Raw genomic sequence first — 21,933 nt, 5'->3', positions numbered from 1 at the left:
CATAGTGCTTTATATATAGTAAGCTTTCAAGCTTAAAGATGAACCCACTGGGCCAGGCACGGTGGCTCATGCCTGTAATTCCAGCACTTTGGGAGGACGAGGTGGGTGGATCACCTGAGGTCAGGAGTTCAAGATCAGCCTGGCCAACATGGTGAAACCCCGTCTCTACAAAAAATACAAAATTAGCTGGGCGTGGTGGCGCAAGCCTATAATCCCCACTACTTGGGAGGCTGAAGCAGGAGAATCCCTTGAACTGGGAGACAGAGGTTGCAGTGAGCCAAGATCATGCCACACTGCTCTATAGCCTGGGCAACAAGAGTGAAACTCTGTCTCAAAAAAAAAAACAAACAAAAAAAAAAACAAAAAACCACCGAAGGCTAGAGTTGTGAAATTGACATGGTCAGTTCACAAAAGGTAAAAATCAATCTTTTGATTCAGTCAAGTGCAATTTCTAGGACACCATCCTGTTGTTATAGTACTTGATCACAAACTTTTGTGTTTGGTGACAGCCTGATACAGCTCAGAGTCTCAATCATTCAGGGAGTATTTATTGACCATCTAATGGGTCTGGGGCTCCATGCCCAGTGAGGGTGAGCCAAAAGACAGTGCAACCAATAAAGTCTTCAGGAGGTGGAAGAAGGGCCTGGAATGTTACTCTGCCTGTCAGAGCCAGTCAAGCTTTGAGGCTGAAGTCAGAGTGAACTGGGTTGAGCACTTGGATAGGCAGAGAGAAGCTGGAAGTTCATCCAGACAGTCAACAAATATTTGTTGAACACCTGGGTCTTCAGCAGTGAACAAAACAAAGGCACTATTCTCTTAGGACAGTTCTCAGGGCACAGTAGAGCAGAGTTCACAGAACACAGATTCTCGAGTCAAACTGCTTGGGTTCTAATCCTAGCTCCCCAAATTCTAGATATGGGATTGGCAAGTTACTTAATCTTTCTGCACCTGAGTTTCCTCATCTGTAAAATGAGGTGGTTGTGAACATTACATGAATTAATATGGAAAAATTTCTTAGAACAATGGTCGTTATGCAGGAACTGCCATGTAAATGTTATTTATTTGTATTATGCTCTATTTGGAACACAATACGAGGAGAGAAATAAGTAAAGCAGGATGAGGGAATAGAAATAATCAGCTTGTGGATAGTGTGTATGACTTGGATTTGGGAATAAGTCTTACAGTTTGAAAGATTTCATCTTCTAGATGAAAGCGAACTTTAAACGAACTCATGTACATGCCTGATATGTATCATGATTAAGAAATAGGAATGGCCAGGCACGATGGCTCACACCTGTAATCCCAGCACTTTGGGAGGTCGAGGTGGGAGGATCACTTGAGGTCAGGAGTTCGAGACCAGCCTGGCCAACATGGTGAAACCCTGTCTCTACTAAAAATACAAAAATTAGCTGGGTGTGGTGACGTGTGCTGGTAATCGCAGCTACTCTGGAGGCTGAGGCAGGAGAATCACTTGAACCCGGGAGGCGGAGGTTGCAGTAAGCCGAGATGGCACCACTGCACTCCAGCCTGGGCACAGAGCGAGACTCCATCTAAAAAAAAAACAACCAAAAACAAACAAACAAACAAAAACAAAAACAAAAAACCAGGAATATGCGCACTGGATAAAATATATAGTTTTCCATTTGGTAAAATAATTCCTTATACTTATGTATAGTTCAGACTCCCCTCATCTCAGCTAAAATCTGCCATGGTCATAATGAAAGTCATGGGCTTAAGTCCATAGAGTTGGCATCAATTCAAAGCTTATTAAATCTTATATTAGAAATAGTTACGATAGACACAGATTCTAGCTTCAAAGCAGTCAGCAGAATCACAGTGACAAAATAACAACTGACTGGCTCATGTCTACAAAAGATACCTAAGCACTCCTGTAAAAATTAAAGTAAAAACTATAAGCAGGACAGATAAAGCACAGCAGCCATAACACTGACCTTGGGCCATCAGGAAAAAGTTGCACAGTATTTAGTATATTTAGTAAAAGACAGGCAATTGTTAATATGAAAAGTATGAATAAAATAATATTTGTTTATTAAAGAAATAAGTATTTATCTAGAAAATTCACTTAGGTGAATAGAGAGCTGGATAAATGCCACCAATAAATGAGAGTTAGTACTGCATTAGGTTAACCGGAAGGGTTCTGCCTGGCTTCAAATCTCTGCTCTGCCACTTACCAGCTGTGGGACCTTGGCAAATGGATGAACCTCACTGGGCCTCATTTCCTTCATGTGTAAATTAGGGACTGTAAGGGTAGCTACCTTATAGATTCATTAGGTAATGTACAGAAAGCACTTAGAACAGTGCTAGCACCACCATATAAATGTTTGCTCTTATTATGACTGTTGTTATTACTAGGTATGAGATCTTGGTCAAGTTACTGGACATTTTAGTGCCTCAGTTTCTTCATCTGTAAGTTGGAGATATATTACTACCTCAAAGGGTTATTTTGAATATACTAACGTGCTTGTAAGAATAACCCTTATTAGGTTTTTAAAAATTAAAATGAAAACCATTTATGACATTGAATTTAAACCCTATTTTTAATTTTATCTCTAGTATTTTTCATTAATGAGTCAAAATCAATGAATATAGACGAATGATTTAAAATAAATACACAGCCAGGTGCTGTGGCTCACACCTGTAATTCCAGCACTTTGGGAGGCCGAGGAGGGTGGATAATCTGAGGTCAGGACTTTGAGACCAGCCTGGCCAACATGGTGAAAGCCCGTCTCTGCTAAAAATACAGAAAAATAAATAAATAAATAAAAATAAAAATTAGCCAGACATGGTGGTGGGCACCTGCAATTCCAACCACTCGGGAGGCTGAGGCAGGAGAATTGCTTGAACCTGGGAGGCAGAGGTTGCAGTGAGCCGAGATCGTGCCACTGCACTCCAGCCTGGGTGACGAGTAAAACTCCATCTCAAAAAATAAATAAATAAAGTAAATACACAAGCTCTTCAAATGAAGTAATATTATTACCAGCCTGAGCGACACAGTGAGACCACACTCTCCACACACACACACACAAAAGATGATACTTACAACAGCTATCATAACAGTAACACAGTTCTCTAGTTGTTGACAGTTCTAAAGGGATGTCACTCTATTTTATTTAGTCCCGACTGCCACCTTGTCATAGGCATGTTGTTATTTCTATTTTGCGGCCAATGAGAAAATAGTCAGAGAAATCCAGTGACACTTTTGAGGTCACTCAGTGGGCAAGTGGAAACCAAGCCTCCTCTACCCCTGTTATTCTTTTTGACTATATTCCAGTGGTGTAACCAGGAGAATTCACATTCCCAGACTTGTCAACTTGCATCAGTGGAGACAGTGGCATTCATATAATACACATGTGTATGCTACACTTGACACAATGTGAATACTCATCTTTCCTTTAGGAAACATTATTGTCCTGTTCATGTATCCTTGAGGTAGTACGTCTTTAACATCAATGTAATACTTTATATTCTTTTCTTTGTAGCTTCCTTGTATTTATAGAGATATTTTGTCAAATCAACGTGCTACAATCACTGGATACTAATCAGCTGGGGCAAACTTAATTGCTGTTCTTTTTCATTGTCTTTACTCTCCATATCTACATCATGATATTCCAGTTATATTTGGAGCTTCGCAATCACATTTAACTTGGAATCTGTTCATTGATTGATTCATTCAGCAATTATTTATTGAATCCCTCTTTTATTATAAACTACAAAGTATGTGCTAGATAGTGGGAATGAGCCAAAAAGCTGTCCTCCATATGCTTGACTAGTTTACAGTAAACTAATGGAGATGGACATATGTATTTATTGAATTATTACCTGAATCAGCCTCTTTGTGAAAAGCTGCAAGGCAATGCTTGGCGGGGTTGTGACCCTGTCTAGGAGGTCAGCCCAAAGAATGGATACTTCAGGCCGGGCGCAGTGGCTCAAGCGTGTAATCCCAGCACTTTGGGAGGCCGAGACGGGCGGTTCACGAGGTCAGGAGATGGAGACCATCCTGGCTAACACGGTGAAACCCCGTCTCTACTAAAAAATGCAAAAAACTAGCCGGGCGAGGTGGCGGCGCCTGTAGTCCCAGCTACTCGGGAGGCTGAGGCAGGAGAATGGCGTGAACCCGGGAGGCGGAGCTTGCAGTGAGCTGAGATCCGGCCACTGCACTCCAGACTGGGCGACAGAGCAAGACTCCATCTCAAAAAAAACAAAAAAACAAAAAAAAACAAAACAAAACAAGAATGGATACTTCAGTTGAGACATGAAGGATAAGACTTCCAGGTCTCTCCATACCACCGTAGCCCTTGAGTCCAGGAGTAAAGGCCTGGGGATATTCAGAAGAAACTCTGGGGTGGCAGTTCAGGACCAAGTGTGAGTGGTAACTGGCTAGGGGGCCAGCGGCGTCAATGGCATGCAGCACCTCACAGAACTTGCTAAGTTTTCTTTTTATCCCAGGAGAAATGGGAAGGCTGTAAAGGCATAATTGGTGAAATACGTACGATAAAAAGAGTGCTCTTGTCGCTGTGTGGAGACAGGTTTTTTGTTGCAGTTCGGGAGAGGGAGACATGGAGACTTTGGAGGCGGGGAGATCATTTAGGAAGTGATAGCGTGGTTCCGGTGGGCACCAGTGTGAGCTTGGACTAGGGCGTTGGCAGTGGGGGCGGACACATAGGTGTCATATTTAACAGAAAAATTGGACTTAGTAGCCAAATGTCAGATATGGGGTTGAGGAGCGAAAGGTGTCATTTTTCTGAGGTCCATGCCAAAGGACTCTCTTTTATTTGAGACTGTTTTATTTGAGACAGGATGAATGAATGTGTTAGGTGGGCACAAAAGTAATTGCGGTTTTTGCCATTGAAAGTAATGGCAAAAACCGCATTTTTTTTTTTTATTATACTTTAAGTTCTAGGGTACATGTGCACAATGTACAGGTTTGTTACATATGTATACATGTGCCATGTTGGTGTGCTGCACCCATTAACTCGTCATTTACATTAGGTATGTCTCCTAATGCTATCCCTCCCCCCTACCCCCTCCCCATAATAGGACCTGGTGTGTGATGTTCTCCTTCCTGTGTCCAAGTGATCTCATTGTTCAATTCCCACCTATGAGTGAGAACATGCGGTGTTTGGTTTTTTGTCCTTGCCATAGTTTGCTGAGAATGATGGTTTCCAGCTGCATCCATGTCCCTACAAAGGACATGAACTCATCCTTTTTTATGGCTGCATAGTATTCCATGGTGTGTATGTGCCACATTTTCTTAATCCAGTCTGTGGATAGACAGACTGGATTAAGTGGACATTTAATCCAGTGGATTGATGGACATTTGAGTTGGTTCCAAGTCTATGCTATTGTGAATACTGCCACAATAAACATACGTGTGCATGTGTCTTTACAGCAGCATGATTTATAATCCTTTGGGTATATACCCAGTAATGGGATGGCTGGGTCAAATGGTATTTGTAATTCTAGATCCTTGAGGAATCGCCACACTGTTTTCCACAGTGGTTGAACTAGTTTACAGTCCCACCAACAGTGTAAAAGTGTTCCTATTTCTCCACATCCTCTCCAGCACCTGTTGTTTCCTGGCTTTTTAATGATTGCCATTCTAACTGGTGTGAGATGGTATTTCATTGTGGTTTTGATTTGCATTTCTCTGATGGCCAGTGATGATAAGCATTTTTTCATGTGTCTGTTGCCTGCATAAATGTCTTCTTTTGAGAAGTGTCTGTTTTTTTCCTTGTAAATTTGTTTGAGTTCTTCGTAGATTCTGGATATTAGCCCTTTGTCAGATGAATAGATTGCAAAAATTTTCTCCCATTCTGTAGCTTGCCTTTTCACTCTGATGGTAGTTTCTTTTGCTGAGCAGAAGCTCTTTCATTTAATTAGATCCCATTTTTCAATTTTGGCTTTTGTTGCCATTGCTTTTGGTGTTTCAGACATGAAGTCCTTGCCCATGCCTATGTCCTGAATGGTATTGCCTAGGTTTTCTTCTAGGGTTTTTATGATTTTAGGTCTAACATTTAAGTCTTTAATCCACCTTGAATTAATTTTTGTATAAGGTGTAAGGAAGGGATCCAGTTTCAGCTTTCGATATATGGCTAGCCAGTTTTCCCAGCATCATTTATTAAATAGGGAATCCTTTCCCCATTTCTAAAAACTGCAATTACTTTTGTGCCCACCTAATATGTTTGCACTCTCCTTGCCTCATATAATTACCTCTGGTGTTCCTGCTACTTAATGTAATGTTCTTTGAATTCCATGAACACTCTAACATTACCTCAGGTCAATTCCTCTTTATCCAAAAGAGTTGGCCAAAGATTAGTGGAATGTGATGATAAACTGAATGATCCGCATATCTGAAGGCTGCCACTCACTCCTTTTCCCAACACTCGCCTTCTTCCAGATCCTTCAGCTCCAGCTCAACTCATCTACTCACTGTCTCCTCAAGCCACTTTCAGGATCTTGCCTGCATCCCTGTACTCACTGGCCAGGCCTGTTGTTCAACCCCCTGCCCATCTTTCTGGACCTTCTTCAAGTTTGCAGTTCACAAAGTCTTTCTATGATCTTTCCTCCGATTTCATTCAGTTTATAATCTCATTCCAACAGTTTTTTTTTTCTGCTTTTTGACATTTCTAGTGTTCTTATTTAATCCATTGTATTTGCCTGAACCATTAAAAAAAAGTCTTCTTTTACAAAGAGACATTATCAGCAGTTTCATATGCTTTACCCTACATATTTATGATTTCCCGCACACATTGGATTGTAAAGAGTTTTTTTTTTTTTTTTTGCAGTGTCCAGTGGTATCTTGTGCACAGTCAGAGCACAGTAAATAATAAAATGCACTTGAAATAAAATGTTATTAGATAAAATTCAATTTAATTTTATAGCTCAGAAAGTACTTCTAGTTTTTGCAGCGCCACTGAACATATGAACCTCAATTTGTTGATTCAGTCTTCTCTTCACTTGTGAAAGTTCTAGGGGTTTGGGTTGAATCTGTACTTACTTTATCACTTATTACAATGTTGGTTAACTATTTTATTAGAAGACATTATGGATCATGCCTTATTCAGTGTTGTATCCTCAGTGCCTGGCATATACTACAGACTCAATAAATATTTCTTGGAGTAATGAATAAATATAGTTCTCACTTTTCTGTTTCTCACAAAATCAGGAAATAGAATATACTCTTACTATATTTGGGGTCAATGAGAAAAGAGAAATTTAATGTGCTACTTTAGTTATTTTTGTTGATGGGTTAATATACATTCTTCCTTCACATCATCTGGACCTTTTTCCCTCTTTTCAATATCACTACTTAATATGTGAGTCTCAGGTTCATTTGCTCTAACACAGGCACATTATAAACTATATGATGAGTAGAATTGGATGCTGTAGCAGCTATACAAGGCACAGACACAGCATACCACAAATACCATTATGCAATGACAATGGAGGGGATCCATAGAATCTACATTAATATCTGCAGATTTCCCTTTACAATAAAAGATACGAGTTGGAATGAGAATAAATCAGAAAATAGGGAGGTTGTAGTGGTATCTGTTGTCACATATTCTAGTTAATTTTGGAGCAGCACTCAGACCAACTTGGGTCAGTATTAGCCAGAGGAAAATGAAAGTCAGCACTTAAAGGAGTGTCCATCATCATAGCAGGTGGTCAGTAACTATTTGGAGGATTAAGTGGGAAAGGGTTAGAATACTATTGGAATTCTTGGTTCTTTTTATCCCCAGGTGCTTGTTTACAAAAAGTGCTTAAAGTATTGACTTTTTGCACAAGGAAGGTGGCAAGTGTACTGACTCAGGAGCAAGGCCGTAATAACGATGCTTGTCCTTAGCTGGCGACACGCTCCTGCCCTTGGAGATTCTGTACCAACTGTGTCTTTGTTTACCACTCTATGATGATTAAAATACACCACCTACATATTTCACATGAGTGAACCAGGATGAATGAATGGATGTTTGCAAGCACCCCAGGGTCCAGGAGGTGAAGTTATGCAAACATCAGTTGTTATTATATCACCCTCTGCCCTTGGCTAAGGGCCAATGTCAACAAGTTCTCTTTTTCCCATCTGCCTTAGAGTTTTCCATGAAGATTTAGATCCTGAAGGTGAAGTGGGCTTTGTTCTCCTTCTACTCCTAAAGATGCTGTGTGGCCTTTGACACATGTTTCCTCTCTGGGTCTTAATTTCCTCCTCTAGTAGAAGGGAGCTGAATTATGGTCTGCAACTGGTGACCTGTAGATTTGTTTTATTATCTTGTGCAAGTGTCTTGTCATGTTTTGCTTCATTTTTAATGTGCTTTTGAATCCCTCTGGGAGAAGGTGCCTTCTCAGGTGTGACCAAAGCTCTACCACTCTCTACACCTGTCTTCATTCATTTACATTCTGTTCTTGGGCCAGGATGGCATTAGACACCCTGGTACTGCATGTTCTCTGAGGTTTATTCTTGTCATAGCTGTCTCTTTTCTGCTAACTCCACATATAGTTTCCATTGAAGAGCAATAACAATGTAATATAAGGGATAAAATCAAGACAACAGTTTAGACTAGAGAACCAGATGTCCTTTCTAAACTGTAATGGGTATTAGCAAGTTATGTTTCTTACAGGATTTCCTCAACTTTTTGCTCACCTTATTTTGAAAATGTGTGTGTATTTGTTTATTTTCCAGCAATTTGACCAATTTAACTTGACATTTTCTGTGGAGGATTTATAATGTTCTAAAGCATACATAATTTGAAAAGTCCAAACACTATATATTTGTGAGATTTAGTGCAAATATTCTTTGCAAAAAGAAAATCGTTTATTTATTCTCAAAGCACTTTAACTACATAAACTGCTGAAGTTGTAAATACATTTTAAGTGTGTATTTTGAAATAATTTTAGACTTAACATAAAAACTGCAAAAACAGCACAGAATTCCCGTATACCCTTCACTCAGCTTCCCTTAATGTTGACATTTGCCATCGCCATGTTACAGTCATCAAAACTGAGAACTAAACATTTAACCAGTGCATTTTAACATGTTTGTCTTATCTCTGGCTGCTCTATGCGAATTTTTATCTTATTTTAACTACCTTTCTCAGAGAATCACTATTAGAGGAACTTTTAGAAAAATATCTACAGTAAAGGAATTAGAGAAATGGTTTTCCATTTTGTACTTCTAGTTAGTTACGGGGCTGAAAGTTCTCTAAAGTATTGTAATATGTCGCTTTGAAAACAGACAGAACTGTAACTTGTCATCTAAAATGAAAGGTTAATCATTATTCGTCAGAAGAAATAGAGACTTCTTGTCAGTACAGGAAGTTCTAACTTCCTTTTGTGGTAGGGTTCCTTGCAGTTTATTTTAGTGCTTTTTTCAAAATAATAAACCTGACAAGCCAAAGTGGTAATTAACTTTAGTCTGATGTATTTTCACTGTTATTACTTTATTTTTGATTTATTTTTTTTTGTTTGTTTTTGTTTTTTTTGAGACAGAGTCTCACTCTGTTGCCCAGGCTGGAGTGCAGTGGCATGATCTCAGCTCACTGCAACCTCTGCCTCCTGGGTTCAAGTGATTCTCCTCCCTCAGCCTCCTGAGTAACTGGGACTACAGGCGTGCACCACCACACCTGGCTAATTTTTGTGTTTTTAGTAGAGATGGGGTTTCATCATTTTGGTCAGGCTGGTCTCGAACTTCTGACCTCGGGTGATCTACCTGCCTTGGCCTCCCAAAGTGCTGGGATTACAGGCATGAGCCACCACTCCCTGGCCTGTTATTACTTTGTAAGTTTTGTTTTTAACCATTAATAATTGTAGTAAATAAAATGGAGTATTTACAAAGATGCAACCTAAGTGATTAGTAGAAAAAAAAAAAGGTATTTGTGGATTTGTGGGCGATTTACCATAATGATTCAAATGACTCTGTTTTTTTTTGTGTGTGTGTGTGTGTGATTTTTTTTTTTTTAAATTTATTTATTATTATTATACTTTAAGTTGTAGGTTACATGTGCATAACGTGCAGGTTTGTTACATATGTATACTTGTGCCATGTTGGTCTGCTGCACCCATCAACTCGTCATTTAAAATGACTCTGTTTTATATTTAGTAAAGATGAGGCCACCTGAGGATATTTTGAGTAGCTAAGGCAACCATGGAATAGAAACGGGTTTCTGGGTAGAGATCTGAAAGCCATATCACAAATACTCCCTATGTTATTTAGTTAGTAGGTTAATATTGCACAATTTAAATTAATTACAGTCAGTTAGGTAATTTTGCCATGGCATGTGTTTCTTTCTCTGTCATATGTGTTTACTCAGCAGTTACCAAGACATCACGAGCAAATGAGGTGCATCTCTGGGGACTTCTTTAGCATTAACCCAAATTTCAAACAATAGAGGACAGAAGTTACTTGTAAGCGTTTCTTTTAAAAAATGGATTTAAAAATTCAACAATGAATCATAACTGTGATTATATCTGTACTTGTCTAGGGCTGTAAGCACCAAACCCATGGGCTGTCCCCTGAGGTTTGGAAAGATCTCTTCTCTCCCATCTGAGATGGTGTTCAGGTCCCATGAGTGAGGTGTACAAAAAAAGCAAAGACACCGAAAGTTTCTGTTTTTAAAGTAGCAGGCCTTTGGCTTTTATATATAATCTTTCACTACTGTGACTACTCCCTATATAAAAAAATAACAAACTAAATTTCCACCATCTCATTAGAATGGAAGAAAAACCCATATAGGTACAAGTGTTTGTGTAGCAAATTCTCTAACACTTATTTTACAGATAAGGCCAAAAGTTTTTGTAGAAAGCAAACGTTTTTGGCCTAATCTCACTGGTAAAATAAGTGTTAGAGAATCAGTGGTTTTCTATTTTTATTTTTAGCAATAGAATCCTTTTCTCTAATGAAGCTGTATGCAGAACCCCAGAGAAATAAGATTGCTTTGGTTTTAAGTGGAGAGTCCACCTTGAGCTTTAGCTGCTTGGCCACAGTTCTCCTTTCCCAGCCTCACTCTCGCCCTCTCCTGGTTGTCAAGGAATTGTCAATTCCTAGGTTAGTCCCCTCAGACTCTGTACTTAGGGCTGTGGTTCTCAGTTAGAGATTCATCTAGGGTTGCTGTGAAAACAGTTTTGTTACTTAAAAAGATAGACTGTAACAATCCAGATCAGTGCTATTAAGGTGATATTCAGACTGGTGTGTTACTGGTCCATGAGCAGATAAAGACAGAAATTGAGAGTAAGAATTTAGAAATATTTACAGCACTTCAGCATTGCCATGACAGCGTGGGCACATCACCAGTGGAATGGTCTCACTGAACAGGATTTGAACCAAAAGTATCAGTCCATAAAAGACTGGAAATTAAAAAGAGTTCTTTATTACAGATAGTTTCAGAAGCACAGCGATGAATATTTTCTTATATAGAACTCTTAAGTTTCCCCCAATGACTGAATAATTCCTGAATGTGCTCAGGATTATTACAACATCACAAATGCTCATCAGTTGATTTTATTTATCAAAGAGCTTTATGAGCAATTTGTTGACCTAAAAGAGTAATGACACAGGTTTCTTTAAAAATAATCCTTTTATCCATTCATCCATTTATTAGGCATTGCATTCAATAAATATTTTTTGCCGACCATTCGCCATTCTGTGGTGAATAATGGAAGCCCAATTCCTGGCCTTCTGTGGTAATCAGCCAATTGTAACATCAAAATCTCCCAGAGCAAACCTATACATTAGATATTGGAACTTCCTGATTATCACATAATAATAATAATAATATGTGGGGAGTACAGGCTGCTCAGGGGGCATCGAGAAGGAGCACCAGACTTGGGATGTCAGAGGAGGTTCTAAACCTTAAAATAAGTAACTGTTAAAAGCAAATAACCCACAAAATAAATCACTCCTTACAGATTGTGATACATATTTTTTGAAGGCTTATACCATGCTTACACTGTGTCATGCACTATGTGCTCTTCTATGTGTCAGGGACATATTTGTGGATGAAACAGACACAGTCCCTGCCATAGGAGGCTTATAAGCTAGTTCAAGGGAATCAATAAATGGACAAGAGGATTTCCAATGTTGATGAACTCCAGAAGGAAAGAAAACAGAGTGCTGTGGTAAGTATGAGTATGTGGGGGTGAATATGTCGCAGAGATTCATCAGAGGAGCCCCCACTTAGGAGAGCACATCTGACCTGAAACCCAAAGGATATGGAGAAGCCAGCGTGAGATTATGGGAAAAGAACAGCAAGCAGGCAGAAAGTGCCAAGGCTTTAAGGCAAGAATATAGTTGGCATGTTCATGGGTACAAGTGGTTTTAGTCTGTTTTGTGCTGCTATGATAGAATAATACAGACTGGGGTATTTATTTATTCATTTCTTTTTAAGAGACAGGATCTTGTGCTGTTGCTCAGGCTGGAATGCAGTAACACCATGAGGGCTCACTGCAGTCTCAACATCCTGGGCTCAAGCAATCCTCCTGCCTCAGCTTCTTGAAGCTTGCACTACAGGTACACACCACCACACTTGGCTTATTTTTAAGTTTTTTGTAGAGATGGAGTCTTGGTATGTTGTCCAGGGTGGTTTCAAACTCTTGACCTTCAAGCGATCCTCCCGCTTCAGCCTCCCAAGGTGTTAGGAATACAGGTGTAAGCCATCATGCCTGGCAGACTAGGTAATTTATAAAGAACAGTTCTGGAGGCTGGGAAGTCCAAGATCAAGGTGCTAGTAGGCTTGGTGTCTGGTAAGTGTCCAGTCCCTGCTTCCAAGATGGCACCTTGAACACTGCTTTCTCTGGAAGGGAGTCACACTTTTTCTTACATGGCAGAAGAGCAAAGAGAGAGAACTCATTCCTGAAAGCCCTTTGTAAAATGCACTAAACCCACTCATGAGGACAGAGTCATGACTCAGTTATCTCTCAAAGGTCCTACTGTTTTAGTGGAAATTAAATTTCAACATGAATTTTGGAGAGGATAGACATTCAAACCATAGCAGTTGGCATGTTTTTGGGTTCATGTTTCTCCCTAGAAAGCCAACATGGCTGAAGTGTAGGAAGCAAGAGAGAGAGGGGAGGAGGCAAGCTCAGCGCAGTGAAAGTCATGGTTGGAAGCCAAGTCCAATAGCAGGCCACAGGAAGGTTGTAAGCCACAGAGTGGTATGGTCTGATTTACATTTTAAAGCATTCCCTGGGGATGTAGAGGAGCAAGGGTGGAAGCAGAGAGACTGTTGAGGGGGTCGTGGCAGTCATCCAGGCAGGGAAGATGGTGGCTTGGAGTAGGGTGATAGCACTAGGAGTGGAAAGAAGGGAAAGCTAACTAGTTTTGCTGGTGGCTTGAATATGGGAGGTAGAGGAAAGAGAGGAGCCAAGAATGTCCCCTGAACTTTTGTCTAGAGCACCAGTGTGGTACCAGGTACCAAGATGGGGAGCACTAGGGGCATTTGGTACTGGGGGTGGGGGCCAAGAGTTCTGTTTAGGGTGAAATTTGGGATGCTCATTAGGCATCCATATGGTGACTTTGTGAATTTAGGAGGTCAGAATGGGGTTAGGGCTGAACATATAAATTTATAATTGCTGATGGTGTGTAAAACCATGGGACTGCAAGAGATCCTTGGGAGAGGGGGCAGATAGAGAAGGGAAGAGGACCAAGGACTGAGCTGCTAGGACACGAGATCATACCAACATCTGGCGAGGTCAAGCAAAGAAAGAGGGAAATTCAACTCAGTAGTTGGAAACTAATGCAGTAGGCGCTGCTTAGTTTGTATCCATAGCAAAGATACTTTACCTTCATTATCCACAGCTCTTCCACATGCAGTCAGTGATTGTAGTGGATATATGTGGGCACTCTGCCCAGAGCCTCCCCCATTCCTTGGGACTGTGTATCCTGGTATTGGCGTCAATCTGCTGTAACAGCTAGATTCTTTATGTCTTTTTTAGAGGACTGCCTCTAAGTGACTTGGAGTCACTATCACAAGAGAGGAGTGCCTGGGGAGTTATGACTGAAGGCTACAGGAACATGAGAGCCAGGCTTTCACTTCTCTCAGTTTAGACAACTCTGAGTACTAACTACACTGCAGCATTCCTCCATGGACTTAGACTGAAGCTACCCTCCAGAGAGCTTTTGCGTTAGCACCCTTGCCTGACCTCTATTGGGAATGCTTTCTTAATACATTGTCTGCCTTTGGGCAACTTGACTTAACATATGAACTGCCCTTCCTTCCCCCATCTCCCATTTTGTTTTATAGTATAGACATTAGTATAATGTAATCATTTTTGTTAATTTAAAATGGGATTAGGTTAAGCATTTTAAAGCATTCCCAACTTCTCAAAGCTTTTTTTTTTCAGAATATCTCCATTTGAGCAGCCGTTAAATGGAAAGGATTTTGTTTTTTATCCTAAAGGCAATTGTCTGTTTTTGCTGATACTGGTGAATTTGTTTATTGTTTAATTAAGTGAAAGATTTCCAAAGAGTCATCTATATTCAGCCTTCCAGCTCATAGAGTACATGCTGATCTCAAACAGATATAACGATTAGATCATTATTTCCTGTTCACACACTTGGTCAATACAATTACGGAAATTAAGCAAGAGAATAAGACAGGGTGTTTAGCGAGTTCGATAGTGGTAAATGCGATCCCATTCTAGCAGAAGCAGCCTGTGAGCTTTTCTATAGGCTCTCTCGTGCTTGTCATTGTGGCTTCGATTTTTGCTTCTAAAACAGTCTGTAGCTATAGTTTGAGCAGGAATTTGAAGCCAACAGCAGGACAATGTGGCTATGTAGAGTTTTTCTTGTATCTTTGAGGGAAGAGTAAAGTTAGATTCTATTAATTTGAATGGATTTCCATTTATTTTAGAACTTATGGGACATTTTTGTATTTGCATATTAAAAACACTTGCGTCTTTTGCTTTTAAACACTAACTAAGATCCTCCATTCTTTTTACCTCCCCTTCTCTCCCTTCTCCCTTCTCTTCCTTTCTTTTAGAGTAAAAATAGATGCTAAATCACTACCTGAACACCTCACAAACATGTTTCAAAGTTTGTGAGTGGGTTTTTGTTTGTTTTTTTGCTTGTGGTGGAAACGCATACCTGTAATAGCTTCCTTAACCTTTTAGCAGTTTTCAGTCTGAGCGCGGGCATAGAAAAGGGTCAATAAATATTTGTTGAATGAAAGAGGTGGTGTTATATCCTAGGTGCAATCCTAAAGTGTTAATATTGGACCTTTTATTGTTGTGCTCCTGTGCTGAGAGACTTGGTCTCTGGCTCTTAATTGTAGCCCAATTATTTGTCAAAAATATGACAAATATAATGGGAAAATCATTTTTAAATCCTTAAACTGTCTTTGAGCATTTCACAAAATTAAATTTCACTAGATTCAGTGGAAGTGAAATGCCCATTGGTACATTCCTTTTGCCTCTAAATACTTCTGAAACACTTGGATTTTGACCATAGATTTCACAATACATTGAAGCGTGCTATTATAAGACAATAATGCATACTTTTTCATGCCTGAACAACACATTGAAGTCAAACTGTGGCATTGAAGCCTAGTTGGAAAATTTTACATCCAGTCAAATTAAACCCATAGTACACACTTAATTTTGTATTTGTTATGTAATTGAAAATATGGGCATCTTCAACTTTCTATTTCTATTCTGAAAACTAAAATAATTGCATTAGAAATTGATTAAGAAAAATAAAAGCAAACCAATTGTTCTTTGTCTATTGACATACCCATACTTATCTTCTGAGTGAGGGTAAAGCATGCCCTAAATGTTCCCAATGTCCTTTGAATGATAAATAGTAAATGGTATTCATATTAACATGTTTATTATTGTATTAGAACTGAATCTAGGTTTTCCATGTTTAAATAGATGTTATAAGTGGGTTTTGTCTGTATTAACTGAGAAAATTTTGGTGCACACAACCCAAATAAAATTTTCCCTCTGGTTTAATTTGAAAGGAATGCGATGTTAATTCTGGGGCGTTGATGTTTTACAATGCCTGATCAAGACAAAAAGGTGAAGACCACAGAAAAATCAACTGATAAAAAACAGCAAGAAATCACCACCAGGTAACTCCCTACTGAGCGTTCGCTAATTATTAACTCAGGCAGTGGTTACTGAACAGATTTAATGGCTTTTTGAGAAACAGAGAAGACTCTTGACAACTACTATTCAGTTATAGTGTTTACTGAAATGTTTGGTCATTTCTAGCATTCTAAAGAAAATGTTTAGTGTGTGTATACGTTCCAGTTGATAAAAGCAGGCCTCCAAGTGGCAATGCCATCAGTGAGTAACACAATCTTGTTCACCTGGAGCCTTCTGTGGGTTCACATTGTGTTATTCTTTCTCCTAGGGACTATTCAGATCTCAAAAGACTTCGGTGCCTTTTGAACGTCCAATCAAGCAAACAACAGGTAGTGTTTACAAAGAAGGTTCATGTGGTAATAAAAGAAAACTCATATGTTTCCAAAGGACTCCATTTAACATCTCTATGAACGATATGTCTGCTTTTCTTTGCTCATTCACATTTTTGCTCTTTCTTCATCTGGCTGTTTCTCTGACACCTGATTCAGGCTCTGCCAAGACTTAGCATCCACATTCTTCTCTCAGGCCAGGCCCTGCTTTAGCCTATGCTTGTCACCCTGTGTCCTACTTAGCAAACCCTTTCCTCTTCGGTCTGTAAACAGACTGTATACTCTTTTACTGAATGGCCAACATTTGGCTTTCCAAGCTTTAGGGAAACTGTTTTTTTCAAAGCACTTTCTACCACATTTTTCTCCTCCTCCCCCCTCACTCTTCCCAATCTTGCCCCCTTGCTACAGTACCATTCTTGAGGCTTGCTGCACAATGTACCTCATCAAAAAGAGGGGCAAGGAGTGAATTTTGACTATTTTTATAGTAGCATTGTAACGTTTTTATTAGAGAAAAAGTGGTACTTCTGCTTGAATTTATCTCCAAACTTTTCATTTTGGTTTTGCACCTGTGAGACTTTGGAAAATCGTGAGATTAGAGGCCATCAAGGGAGGCTTGGGGAACAACATAGCAATGCTAATAATAATGAAAATAGCAGACACTTATTTAGCACCTTAACTCGTAAATGACAGGGATGGGACCTGAACCTTGGTAGTTTGGCTCTAAAGTCTACATTGTTCTTGCTTAAGTAAATTTGTTTAAGAGCTCATGTGTTTGGTAATCCAACCCTGATAATTTTTGTTATATCGACCACATTTACACGAGAACTACAGCATTTTTATCTGTTTATACTGGAAAATGATTTGATGGCATATAAAAGCCAAATAATGATAGTTTATATTTAGGGAACACTTTCTATGTGCCCACTGCTTTACCTGCATTACCCTGCTTAATAATTACAACTCCCATTTTTACAGATAAGGAAACAGGCACGAAGAAATCAAGTGACTTTCCCAAGATCATACAGCATCCTAATTGGTGAAGTCTAGTTCTGAACCCAGATACCCCATCTTTGCTGTGTATGCTTCTAACTACTGAGATACCTGTTAAATGACTTGCAAAATTAAGTCCCTCCTTTCTTAAAAGAGGCAAGCAAGATGGCTAGGCATACAGTTTTGAGTGTAGTGCCCATTCTTTCCCACTGTACGTCCTGTGATGTAAACATAATATCAAAGACTTCTACTTTTTGCTTTTACTATTTCCTTCTCCTAAATTTCTTTCTTATAAAAATCTCACCCATTTCCAAGACCCAACTCTAATGATACTACCTCCTTGTAGCTTCCATTCTAGAAGTGATCTCTGTCTTCCCAAGGCTCCTTCTTTTAATGCTGTAGCATTATTTTCTCCTGTGCTTTGGAAACTCTTGTTTACATGTCTTATTTCCTGACAGATCATGTATGTCCTAATGCCAGAAACTTTGACTTTTGCCTCTCATTCACTCTATATGATGAGTTCTTGGCCAGATTTTGCTAAATCGAATTGTGACTTGAGAATTGGGTCACCACATGAGTATGTATAACCTCCTGACCAGGGCAAACAAAAACATAAACAAAAAGCAATGTGTTTTTTCTGGCTCTAATTTTCCAACTTTGAAGTTTATGCTGACTAGATCTCTTATATGCCCTTTCAACACTGCTTGCTTGTAACACCTGGCAGGCTTAAAGTTAATTTAGTGATTTTTTTCCCCCTTTAACCAATTTTCAAATTTGCAATCTGTTGTGGGACAACTTTACATGGCATATATTTTTGTAAAATCTTTTACATGTACAAAAATGTATATTTGTAATACTTGAGTTATTCAGAAAGTAGATGGTGCAAAAAATAAAAATAAAAATACTGTCAATTAAATGAAGGTCCTTAGGTTTACAAAATTAATGCTTAATTGTGTTTATAAAAGTTTCATTGATTTGTAATTTTGAAATAAGAAATGTTACCCTGTTCTCCTTTTGGTAAAATACGTGGAGACATTTATAGGAGAGGGAAGACACTGGAGAAAATAACTCAAGTTACAGTTATTTATACTTTGCTTATTCCGGAAAGAGCCATTAGGAGCTTATAAAGAGACAGAAAGTATGATAGGTTGTCATACATTAAAACCAGGGCGCAAAATAAGAGAAAAACAAGTGTTGGGAGCAAACTAGAGTTGGGGTCAAGCAGAAATGCTCAACAAAATATACACGTGGGCAATATATTTGGCTCTGAGATTTTCAGTACTCAATTTGAAAAGTGAAACCTGTGATTAAGGCCCACTCAGCTGCATTTCTGCCCTAACAAGTTGTGGCCTGTTTTTCGCAAATGAACCAGGCTGGCCAAATTCAAGTTACAGAAGAAATCCACTTTGTGGGTAGAGAGTGCAGAGAATTGAATGCCCGTCCTCTGAATCTCTAACGAGCCAGGCTGCTTCCACCATTGGTCCATTGTGTTCCAGTGTTCTACCTTTGTTCTTTGTCCTGACCTACACTCCGTGTATCTCTGCATATCTCTAGGACAGTCTCATAATGTGACAGATCTGGAGACAGAGACACACAGAGGCAGAAACGCCTCCTTCAAGATAAGCAGGGTTAGAATAATCATAATCCAGGAAAACCCAATAACTCAAGAAAAAGAACTGCCCCAGGATTGCTGAGGCAAAGTGAAACTACAACGCTGATTGGAGATGTCACCAGAGGTTTTCACAAATCTTGAAGCAACCTGCTAAGATCTGGAATTCAGATTCTTTTCTTCCTCCACATTTACAGCCATAGGAAGCTACGGAATTTATTTGCAATTTAAAAAAAAAGATGGAATAAAGAAAAAAATTAATGTGTTGTGGGCTTATTAATTATCTTGAAATGAAGGAGGTTTCGATAGATGCTGTAGAAAGAAAACGTATACGGCATGGTGGTGGTGGTTATGTTTTGAGAGAGCGGGAGTAGGGACAGATAATTATGGCATGAGGCAAGACACCATCCTGGTTGAATGGTGCATGCAGCAAGGATATAGCTTTTGAGGAATAGGAAGCCAGTTTTAGCTTGAATGACAGGGAAGGAGGTGGTTCCTAAAAAATAGGCTGGTTTTTCCATCAGTGGAATTGATGGAAAGGGCATTCTAGGTTAAGTGAGTAAAATAATCAAATATCTGAAGGAAGGAAAATGACAAGCATTTAAGTAAAAGGGTGACTAGACATTTCTATTGGATAAATAAAGCTGGAAGACACTGTGCAATGTCTGAAAGTCTATCTATGAATTCTGGACTTGATTCCATAAGCAACAGAGAACGTTGAAGTTCGCAAGCAGAAGTGACACGACATTCTTGACATTGTGGTTCATGGACTGCAACCCCCTCCCATGACCCATGGGACTGTAAGCTCCTTGAAGACAGAGGCCATGACTGTTCTACTTACTGTATATATACGGTGTCTCACACGACATCTGGTGTATGATGTGTCTGCAACACCTACAGTGAATTAATGGATGAACTTATCTGGAGGTGGTTTAGCAGATGAATTAGTTTGGCGAAGAGTCGGGGAACAAAGTGAGCATTCGTTCCATAGCTTCACATTTGAATACCTACAATATGCCCAGCTCTGTGAGAAGTGCTAAGAACACAAAGATTAATAGATGTGATGCTGCCCTCAGGGTGGCCAAATTCAAGGGGAAAGGATGTTGTGTAAGCTATACATTCTACGAGCCCGAGATGTTTTGAAAGAGAGGTAAGCATGGTGTTGCCACCAGGCAAGGAGTGAACAGCTCTATCCAGGAAGGCTTGGGCAAGTGCTTGCCAGGAGGGTAAGTCACGCCCTGACCCAAGCTCAGGAGCAACAGGCTGCAGATGCCCAGGTGTGGAAAGACCAGACACACAGAAGATAGACAAATTGGGGACCCAAGAGAAAAGGCTCTGGGTTTTGAACTGGATTCTGAATGTACATTTCTTTCATATGAAGTGCTGCTTGCTTCAAGGTGCCTACTATTAAGTTCCTGGTCTTTGCAACTATTGATGCCGAATCCATCTCTCCACCCATTCTCCAAGAGTTGATTTCTGATACAGGCCGCCCGCTCTGCTGCAAAGGGAATGGCGGCAAGCTGCGGCAGCTTTCCACTCCTCCCTTGGAGTCACCTGGGCTTGCTTTCTCTGTGCTGGCTAATTTGTCTCTTGCAAACTTTTCTAGGAGTTGTGCTAATGGTAAGGGGGTTTAGAATCTCTTGGGCCTGGAAAACCTCCTCCTTTTTTTGCCATGTATCATGATATTTTGGGTATAACATGGGAAAATTTGCTCGTGCTATTACTTCATGTTAGATATCATTTGGATTAATAGTTGATATTCAGAAATCACCTAATTTGTAATGACAAATTTTATTCATTTAGCAAAATTCATCTGTATAATAGGAATAATTATGAGGATTAAAAGAGTATGTACAAAGCAATTAGAACTATGCTTGACACATAGCAAGTGTTTTATAAATTACTGTTTATAATTACTCATGCAATTTTCATAACTCTTGAGTTATATACTATTATTATTTTGATTTTAATGATACAGAAACTGATGCACAGAGAGATTGAGTAAATTTTCTAAGATTATGCAGCTAGTTAATGGGAGATTTAAACTCATAGAATCTGGCCAGGGAATTTGTTCTCTTAACCATTAAGCATTGCTGGCTCAGCCTATTGTCTTTTGGTGGTTGTAGATTGGCTGACTGAATTGAGATAGAAAAGTAGTTTTACAGGATGGAAGATTTATTATTAACACTTTGAAAATTTGACTGTGGCTGGCAAATGATAAAAAAGGATTTTAGTTTTGTTAACTATTAAACAATGTCTTTATTATAATCCATTTTTCTGTAAGCTGACCTTATAAAAAGTCAGGCATATTCACTTTGAATAAAGAAATGATTTTTTTTTTTGTTTTTATTTTTTGAGACAGAGTTTCACTTTTGTTGCCCAGGCTGGAGTGCAATGGCGCGATCTTGGCTCATTGCAACCTCTGCCTCCTGGGTTCAAGTGATTCTCCTGCCTCAGTCTCTCGAGTAGCTGGGATTACAGGCATGTGCCACCATACCTCGCTAATTTAGTATTTTTAGTAGAGGCAGGGTTTCTCCATGTTGGTCAGGCTGGTCTTGAACTCTTGACCTTGGTGATCCACCTGCCTCGGCCTCCCAAAGTGCTGGGATTACAGGTGTGAGCCACTACGTCTGGCCGGAAATGATGTCTTCATGCTGATTTACATTAAATACTTCAATGAAATAAGACAACAAGTGCAACATATTATAACTTTGTTTGGTAATATATGGAATATATATGGAATAATTTACTGAAAAAGGATTTTTTTGTTTTGTTATACTCTGCTTACCTCATCTGTAATAATTTAGCTAATTATAGAACGTCCTTCATTTGTACTTTGGAAAAAATAGGATATTTGTCTATACCATGCTCAACTTTATTATGGTATCAGAAACAAATCTCAGGGTTATC

General features: G+C 39.3%; 1 protein-coding gene across 11 annotated transcripts in view; it reads left to right on the top strand.

Moving 5' to 3' along the window:
* The window catches only part of NEK10 (NIMA related kinase 10), a 265,539-nt gene that overhangs the window by 3,421 nt on the left and 240,185 nt on the right, over positions 1 to 21,933 (top strand). For 10 of the 11 annotated variants that reach the window (XR_644237.3, XR_644238.3, XM_009201822.3 and 7 more), the window contains exons 2-3: positions 15,969 to 16,079; positions 16,364 to 16,424. Coding sequence is in view for 9 of the 11 variants with exons in the window: in XM_009201822.3 (XP_009200086.1) it covers positions 16,006 to 16,079; positions 16,364 to 16,424 (135 nt within the window). In the remaining 2 variants the exon portion in view is untranslated. Of the gene's footprint in view, positions 1 to 12,475; positions 12,521 to 15,968; positions 16,080 to 16,363; positions 16,425 to 21,933 lie in introns of those variants that run through there. The other variant, XM_009201823.3, reaches the window with a different exon arrangement.

Source organism: Papio anubis, chromosome 2, assembly GCF_008728515.1.
Source record: "Papio anubis isolate 15944 chromosome 2, Panubis1.0, whole genome shotgun sequence".
In the NCBI taxonomy this organism is placed as follows: domain Eukaryota; kingdom Metazoa; phylum Chordata; class Mammalia; order Primates; family Cercopithecidae; genus Papio; species Papio anubis.
This window is presented reverse-complemented; position numbering and strand designations above follow the sequence as displayed.